General features: G+C 38.7%; 1 protein-coding gene across 5 annotated transcripts in view; it reads left to right on the forward strand.

Moving 5' to 3' along the window:
- Positions 1-2037: 2037 nt before the first annotated feature.
- Positions 2038-8689, forward strand: part of LOC122076747 (RNA-binding KH domain-containing protein RCF3-like) — a 7356-nt gene continuing 704 nt past the window's right edge. For 2 of the 5 annotated variants that reach the window (XR_006139576.1, XR_006139575.1), the window contains exons 1-8: positions 2038-2196; positions 3540-4146; positions 5014-5445; positions 5541-5795; positions 5932-6192; positions 6624-6685; positions 8009-8189; positions 8283-8315. Coding sequence is in view for 2 of the 5 variants with exons in the window: in XM_042642245.1 (XP_042498179.1) it covers positions 3583-4146; positions 5014-5445; positions 5541-5795; positions 5932-6192; positions 6624-6685; positions 6895-6943 (1623 nt within the window). In the remaining 3 variants the exon portion in view is untranslated. Of the gene's footprint in view, positions 2197-3539; positions 4147-5013; positions 5446-5540; positions 5796-5931; positions 6193-6623; positions 6686-6894; positions 6970-7147; positions 7757-8008; positions 8190-8282; positions 8676-8689 lie in introns of those variants that run through there. The other 3 variants (XR_006139574.1, XM_042642245.1, XM_042642246.1) reach the window with 3 other exon arrangements.

Here is an 8689-nt window from a genome sequence, read left to right on the forward strand (position 1 = left end):
TTAACATCAATTCATTCAGATAGAAGACGTGAGTTACACAAGGTTTCACTACTCATAGCAAGAAACTTTGGAGTGAAATAAGGCAAATCCATTGTATATGTCATTAATAGAGCATTCCAAGAGAAGGGGTGGATGAAACCAATAACTTCCATAGAAACATAGTTGTAAACGTAACTTTCAATAACGTGTGCAAATTCATTTTTCACTTCAAATAGGGGGTAGAGTCCAAATGGGCATCAGAGCGGTGTATGTCAGACATGAAGTATCACAATATACATGCGGCCCGACACAAGCCATACATAGAGTGTCACGATATGCTTGTGGCCTAGAGCAAGATCAACTACCAAAGCTGGAGAAGCTGAAGCCGAGAAAAAACTCAACTATTATTACACCATCATGAAACAAACCATCAACTCCAAAGACGACACCATCCTTCCCCCAAACAACCTACTTCCTACCACTTGCCACCCATGTCATAACAAAAAATAACAACACAAACACCATCGAGTATTCCAACACAACCGTTCTTGATGTTGCTCTGACATTGGTGCCCTTTGAGATGCCAAGAATGAGATATGAAAGAGCATCCCATGCCACGAAGGTCTCAGTGGAAAATGTAGTTTGGAACATTTTATCCGGTGAGAGTGAGGCCATGTCCCCATGGAGAAGCAACTTGGGTCTCAAGTCTGAATCTATCAACCTGAATGTAAGGAGTGTAGGGTGGTCCGATGGGGGTGCACAAAATAGGGCTGATTTGTAGGTCTCTGGAGGTGGAGGTTTGCAGGCGGTAAGAGAAACGGAATCATTGGCATATGTAGAGAGAGAGGGAAGGAAGAAAACCATGGAAATGGGGAAACGATGCCATGTTTGATTCCTTGATTGATCTCTTCACAAACCAAGCAGAGCATCAGGATAGGCTCAAGAAGTGGGGTTGTTTTGGCGAAGGTAGTGGATGGTGAGCTACTGCAGATCTCTGAATGGTGTGCGGTGGAAACAGAGGAGGACACAGAGAACAAAAGTGAAAGCTAGATCTATGGTGTAGATTTGATTTCACATTGCATTGTCATCGTCATTGTCATCGACGATATATTCACCATCACCAACAGATCCACAACACATGGCAGAGGTCATCATGGAAGGATGGAGACATGACAATGTTCTACTACAGAGACCCTAACTTGACGGTTTGTATGGAGGCGACAAGCAGAGAAGAGAAGAAAAAAAATAATAATAAAAGAAGAGAAAAAAGGAGAAACAAGAAAGCAGAAATGGTCCCAAGGACCAATGGATCGCTCGTACTCAACGTGAGCGACAGACCAAGAGAATCACAAAAACGATAACACTATTCCCCATTTTGAAGAAAACCTAGCTTATTTCTTGGAGCTAATATGCTTTTGGTGAGCATAATATCAGATTGGAATTGCCTAACAAAATTCCACTCATGTTTTATTCCCATGGAGTATAAATTACGAATCAAGAATCATTAGTGTTGTCAAACATGGTTTATATATAGTTCCTAAAAAAAAAAAAAGTTTTATATATTATGGTACAAAAAACATGAAATCACAATACTCCGTGCATGTTAGTGAAAGGCACCAACATAGGAGTCCTAATTAGTAAATACGTGTAACCGATATCTTTTCAAATTAATTGCATCAAATAAGAATTTTTATGTTTTTTTTTTTTGTTTTCCGAAAACCAAATTTGGCAACTACAATTATCAGATTTATATACCTTCACCCCCGTAAAAAATATAAAATTATCAAATATTTAAAAAATAAAATCACTAAAATCATGTGGCAAAATGGACGATAGTGATGATTTCAGTTTTTTCTTTTTTCTTCGGTGAAAGGACGATAATAATGAAAATTGAAAACCATCTAGTCCCTGCCGGTGCTAGAAACTTTTTCTATGTGGAATTCAAATAATAAATAAAGTCGGTAAAGGGCAAACACAAATACTAACCCGGAAAGGGGGTTTTCAGACATTTCACAATGCGACGATTTGGAAAATTTGCTGCCTGAGCAAAACCCTAGAGACCAAAACGAGAAAGCGTATTCAATATATTTTCACAATCTATTGGGAAGAGTCGGTTATTTTGTTCTATCGCAATTTGCGTCTGAAGTAAGAGGAAAGTTCCAGCTCCTTCTCTCGACAGAGCTATCGAGTTAGAGGATTTCTGTTTGATCCTTCAAGGTACAATTATGTTTCTCCATTTCATATTATTGTGTCATAGACTCTTCCGATTTCAGTCCTTACGGATCTTTCAAGAATGTTTTCTTTTCAGATCTTTAGGTATTCACGACCTCGATTGGTCTATGTAGTTCTTAATGTTAGATAGTGTGTGATCTTTGTTAAGTTTGGAAAAAAATCTTGGAATTCTTACACCTTCGTAATTATCCATTATGGGCTTCATTGTGAAACATTAATTATAATCTCCCTGTGGTTGCTGCTTCTTGTGTGTTATACCTGGAAATTTTTCTTCATGTTCATGTTTCTTGAGAGTCATTGCGATGAAGGAATTTATCCGCATGCCTGATGGATCTCTGACTTATTCGAATTTTGTGACGCATAGTCGATGTAAACTGCATGGATGCGCCACAGCTAGAGTGATTTGCACGAAAGTTCTTGTGAACTGGTCTCAACATAATCTTTGTCATCCATTTTTTCGAAAAAGGGGGAAAAAAAAAAGATAGGTTAAGGGTAACAATGTTGTAAACAACTAAATTCATAAATTCCTGCAGCTCAGTGATGTACCGATTCTCATATTTTAAATCCAATTAGTAGTTTGAATATATAGTGTAGGCTTTACATTGCTCCGTGAAATAACCATTCAGTAGTTTGGCTCTGCAATTGATGATTTGTGTCATGCTAGCAGTGTAACTATGTTAGTTTGATTTATGGTATCCCTGATGCTCTTGGGAAAAGCTGTTTATCAAGGCAATACTTAGACACTTACATCTGGATTCTGGTATCTGCAACTTTTCTGTTTTCATCACGATATTAGTCGTTAATTGACTGTGGTTGACATCTTAGTATCCATTGGACCTTATGTAGTGACAGGCTCACAGTTTAACATGGTCCAGTCACGTCATTTATAATGATGTCCCTTGCAGCATCGTCTGTTGAACTAGTTTCAGCTATCCACAATTACTGTTTTGATGCAACATGATGTTGTGTCGAATGGCCTTAAAGAAGAAATCTTTTGTGAGAAGGCCTGCATCTCATGATTGAAATGTAGCAGGAAGCTAAAGTTCACGCTAGTAGGATCGGTATATCGATTACACAACTCTTATGACAGTTTTTTTTTTCTTTTTTTAACAAGAAAAGTAGGAAGCTCGCATTTTACAACCTGAATTCATTCTTTTAAGATTGACCTATATTTGTAAAACTCTCTTATTGAATCTTCAGATAGGACACAGTTTTGAATTCCCAAGTAGTGCTAAAGTTTTATCATCTTTTCTTCCATTTTGGACTTCTGATTAAAAAGGCTTCGATTCAATTATGGCTCCTCATGTGATTTTTTTTTATCATGACAGTGATTTTCCTGGGAATTAGACATCTGTCCTATTTTTTTTTGAAATGGCTGGCCAGAAGAGTAACTACGGGAAACGATCCCATTCACAAGCTGACTATGCAGAAAATGGTGGAAGTAAGAGACGAAATCCTGGTGATGATAGAGATCAGTATACTCCTGGACCAGATGATACTGTATACCGTTATCTTTGTCCCGGAAGAAAGATTGGAAGTATCATTGGTAGGGGAGGTGAGATTGTAAAGCAATTAAGGGCAGAAAGTCAATCTAAGATTAGGATTGGTGAGAGCATGCCAGGGTGCGACGAACGTGTCATCACTATATTTAGTTCAAGCAGGGAAAGCGAAGATGGAGATGTTGTTTGCCCAGCACAAGATGCTCTTTTTAAGGTGCATGACAGGCTTGTCGCTGATGAGGCAGGTGAAGAAGATGCTGAAGGGGCTCGGGAAATTACTGTTCGGATGCTTGTACCATCAGACCAAATTGGGTGTGTTATTGGTAAGGGTGGGCAGATAATCCAGAGTATACGTAGTGAAACTGGTGGTCAAATTCGCATATTAAAGAATGAATATCTGCCTCCCTGTGCTCTTAGTACTGACGAACTTCTCCAGGTAAAATGTTTTTATATATTGTATACATGTCTGGTGTTTTAGATGCATTAGTTTATGCATCATGTTCCTTAAACCCACCTATTGTCTTCATATCTCATCTATTATTCTTGTCATATACAAATGGATGAGAAGTATGTAACAAGTTAAATTTTGTTGTTATGATTACTGATTTTTGGCTTCCGGTCTTTTGATTCTTGAGTATATTACATAATTGGAGGCAACTGCCCAATGTTAATTTTGGGAGGATAGTAAAATTACAAGTGGACCCATGGTTTTGTTTTTGCTGCTGCCGGCAATACAACTATTTATTATTATTATTATTATTATTTTGTAATCATTATTAATACCATTGTTATTTTACTTCCTATATTACTGTTTAGAGCGGTGGGATTTGCAAGCTGAGATACAGTTTTGTATTCAACAATGCTGCAGAGTACTTACTGATTGGGTAGTGAAATTTAGAAATGCCTTCTTGAAGCAGGGTTTTTGTTACAGTGATGTGCATGTGCTCAATTGGTCCAGGGTTACTTTTGTGGTTGTGGGAGGGGAATGAGAAAGAGAGAACAACTAGCTTTCAAATTTATAATTGACCGAATCAGTGTCATGGAATCCAGATACTTGATTGAGAGTTGACAGTTGTGATTCCACGTCATCTTTGTCATTGCTGGCCTAAACTTTATTTTTTGATGTTTATGCGTAGAATTCCAGATACTTGATTGAGAGTTAATACTTGTTATTACATATCGTCTCTGTCATTGCCGGCATAATCTTTGATGTCTTGGTGTTTTTATGGCTCAACTAATCATTGTCTCAACTAAATTCAGCTTGCTAGTGTTATCACTTTGCTTAAAATGTTTTTGGCATTAGATAACTGGAGAAGCCGAAGTTGTGGTGAAGGCTCTCCAAATATTGTCATCTCGCCTTCGTGATAATCCTTCTCGATCTCAGCATCTGCTTACGTCTGCCCCATCGAACATGTATCAATCAGGTGGCACATTTATGGGTTCAAATACTGGTGCACCGATTGTTGGTTTGGCTCCATTGATGGGTCCTTATGGTGGATATAAGGGTGACAGGGGAAGTGAGTGGCCCCATGCTTTTTATCCTGCTCCAAGAGATGAAGCCTCAGCAAAGGAATTCTCTCTTCGTTTGCTTTGCCCAACTGGAAATATTGGAGGAGTTATTGGAAAGGGTGGTTCCATTATCAAGCAAATCAGGCAGGAGTCTAGGGCATATATTAAAGTTGACAGTTCAGCTTCTGAGGAAGATGATTGCATTATAACAATCTCAGCAAAGGAGGTGAGCATCTTAGCTGTTTGTGGATTTTGCATGGGCAGATAACTAAGGGTTTAAGAGGCATGGTTCTGATGGTATTTTACTCACTTGTTTTCCAGATTTTTGAAGATCCCATCTCTCCAACTATTGATGCTGCTGTGCGCTTGCAGCCAAAATGTAGTGAAAAATCTGATAAGGATTCAGATTCATCCGTCATGACCCGTCTGCTTGTGCCTGTCTCACGTATTGGTTGCCTTATTGGTAAAGGTGGATCTATTATATCTGAGATGAGGAGACTCACAAAAGCAAACATTCGCATACTTTCAAAGGAAAACCTTCCAAAAGTGGCGTCTGACGATGATGAGATGGTGCAGGTAGGGCAATATTTGAAATTGTAGTTGATACATGTATAATGTGATGTACAATATGTTCTCTGCATTCCTTGTGGGCAATCTCTGTATGTGTTATCTATATCTAAGGGCAACGGATTGTATTTGAATTATTGTCCAGATCTCTGGTGACCATGATGTTGCAAGAAACGCTTTAATTCAAGTGACCACACGGTTGAAGGCCAATTTTTTTGAGAGGGAGGGTGCATTATCTGCATTTCCACCAGCTCTTTCCTATCTTCCAATGTCTGCAGATATTACAGACGGTTCAAAATATGGCAGTAGGGACAGTAAATCACATGGACGTGGGTACTCTTACTCTATGGGTTATGGTGGTTCCAGTGATGTTAATGATGCATATGGAAGTTATGGTGGATCACAGGTATTGTTTCCACATTGATGCTATTTTGTAGTATATGTTATATCTCTGTTCTCATTTTCCTCTCATCATTGATCATATCGGTGGCTCTGTGGTCGTCTCAAAATTTGTCTATTGTGTTTTAGGTATTTGTGCCTACCTATAGGCATTGTGATATACTTTAAATTTAACTGATAACAAATTAATTATTATATTATATCTTCCTTGTTTTTCTTCCTTATTTTATATATATATATATATATATAAGGAGAAAAGATCGCTGCCTGATCTTGCCCTACGCCCAGAGACGGGACCATGTAAAAAGACTGCCCTGCCCCTGGCGTGAATGCCCATGTGCACTCTCACATTGGCCCAGCCGCTGCTGGGGCCATGTGACCTGGCAACAGACCTCTGCCCTTATATATTATATATGATTATATTTCTGTTTTCTGCAGAGTGGTGGTGGGGCTTATGGAGCATATGGTGGTTACTCTTCAGGCCGTTCTGGTAGTGCGGGGTAAGAACTTCTTCCTTTCTGAACAGCCTTTACTGAGGTGTTTTGCTTTATTTTATACCTCTTTTGGAGGCTTTTTTTGTATTTAATCTTTTTCTATCAATTGATGGGTGAATATTCCAGTAGTGTTTATCAGTAATGTTTGTATTAAGTGTAAAGTGTCATTTATGTTCATCTGCATGTTGACCCTGATTTTAAGCTTCTTTTACCAGGTTATCTGGTACGAACCCTGTTTCCCATGGGAAACATCATGTTTATTAGGTGTCCCCGATGATTAGGGCCTGCAGGTAGATCATTGACTCCTTTAATGTTTCTATCCTTTGCATTAATGTTAAGTTGCTTTGTTATATGCCAGTGATATGCTGCTTTACAGGAATTTGCTATCTTAACCTAGCCAGCCGTCCTATATTTAGATTTCTAATGCTCCTGTTTTACCTTTGTTGCCTTCCCTTCCCATTAAAACAGCTTGAGATCTATGAAGCCTGAAGCCAGCCTACTGCCTCTTTGATGAAGCCTCCAGCCTAGACCAGAAGACCAGATGAACAGGATTTGAGAAACCAATGGCCCACCTATGAAGCTTTGTTTAGGAGGACCAACTTTATCCGGAGCTGTTAACTACTACTATTCAACAATCCTTTTGCAGCCTTGACATCACTCTTTACTGATCTAGAATATTGTGTGCTCTCCTAAGTGCCTATGTAACCAGGAAGCCTTACAGGTTGTGGCAACTATTTCAACCATATTGTAAAGCTATACTTGGTGTGGTCCATGAGTATCTCCTCCTTGGTGGTTCTGTTAGGTTATTGGTTTCAAGTTAAAATTAGATCTCAGCTATATCAGTTGGTATTTTCTTCCTGTCAAGTATAGGGATGTGGATGGGGTGGGTGTTAGGGCCTTGGAAACTGTAGGTAGTTGGTCAGACTGGTTAGTGGTGGAACCATCATTTCATTTTATTTGATGCTGGCGGTAATTAGCGATTAGTTGCTATGCAGTGTGCTCATCAAATATTTGTTTTTAATTTTGCACATATATGTTTAATGCCTTTTATTCAGTAGAGTAGGTTTCTGTTGTGTACTTCATAATGTGCATGCTTGGATCTAGAGAAATGTGATTGCCTTCAGTTCCACAGTCCCCTGAACTTGCTTATTTTTCATAATTTCCTCCGAAGAAGTGCCCAGCAAACAATTCACACGTATTTGTTTAGATGCCATTTATCAATATCTGATAGTTAATGAACTGGTTGGGAGTTTACTACACAAGAAGCAGTTTATAAAGCCACAAATTGGTTAAAAAGGTGCTTGTGTTGGCATCTTGGTGCGTGTTCAGGTCATTGTTTGGAGGCGCTATGGTCTGATGTCAAGACCAAAATGATTGAGGGGCTCCTGATCGCCTGGAAGAGTATGTTGGATATCTTTCTGATATCTGTTCTGACCTTTGGATATGTCCTTTGGACGTGGGAGCCGTTTCGCAGATCATTAGGATGTTAATGGTGCATTCATTTCTTGTGGTAGGTTTATTCTCTGCCATCTGCTGCGTGTTAATGTTAATTTGTCTCCTTAATCAAATGCAATTTAAGCCTTTGATACAATTAATTTGGCAGGTTTTTAGGAATGTTGCTTCTGCATAAGGGCAGGTAAGTAATTCTATGACTAGTCACTCCGTTAATAATCATGATGTTCCCGTTGCATTGATTTTTTCGGATTTCATGATTTTCTGGAGTAGGATTTGCGTTTAGTAATAGTGTTTTGGTATGGAATTTGGATAAAAAGAAAAAAAAAAGGTTCAGAATTGTGCATTTGGTATGCATGGGAAAAATCAATTCTTTTTCTACACCAAATAATTACAAAAATGCAATTGTACAAATTTAAATACCAGATTCAATTTTATGCCTTCCCAACTATTTAATAGATCGCCATTAACTATTGTGATTTAATTTTGGACAATTTTACAAAGATCCAGTCTGCCTTGGTTTCCCCCACCCCACCCCACCCCACCCCACCCCACCCC

The sequence above is a fragment of the Macadamia integrifolia genome, chromosome 4 (assembly GCF_013358625.1).
Source record: "Macadamia integrifolia cultivar HAES 741 chromosome 4, SCU_Mint_v3, whole genome shotgun sequence".
Classification (NCBI taxonomy): Eukaryota; Viridiplantae; Streptophyta; class Magnoliopsida; order Proteales; family Proteaceae; genus Macadamia; species Macadamia integrifolia.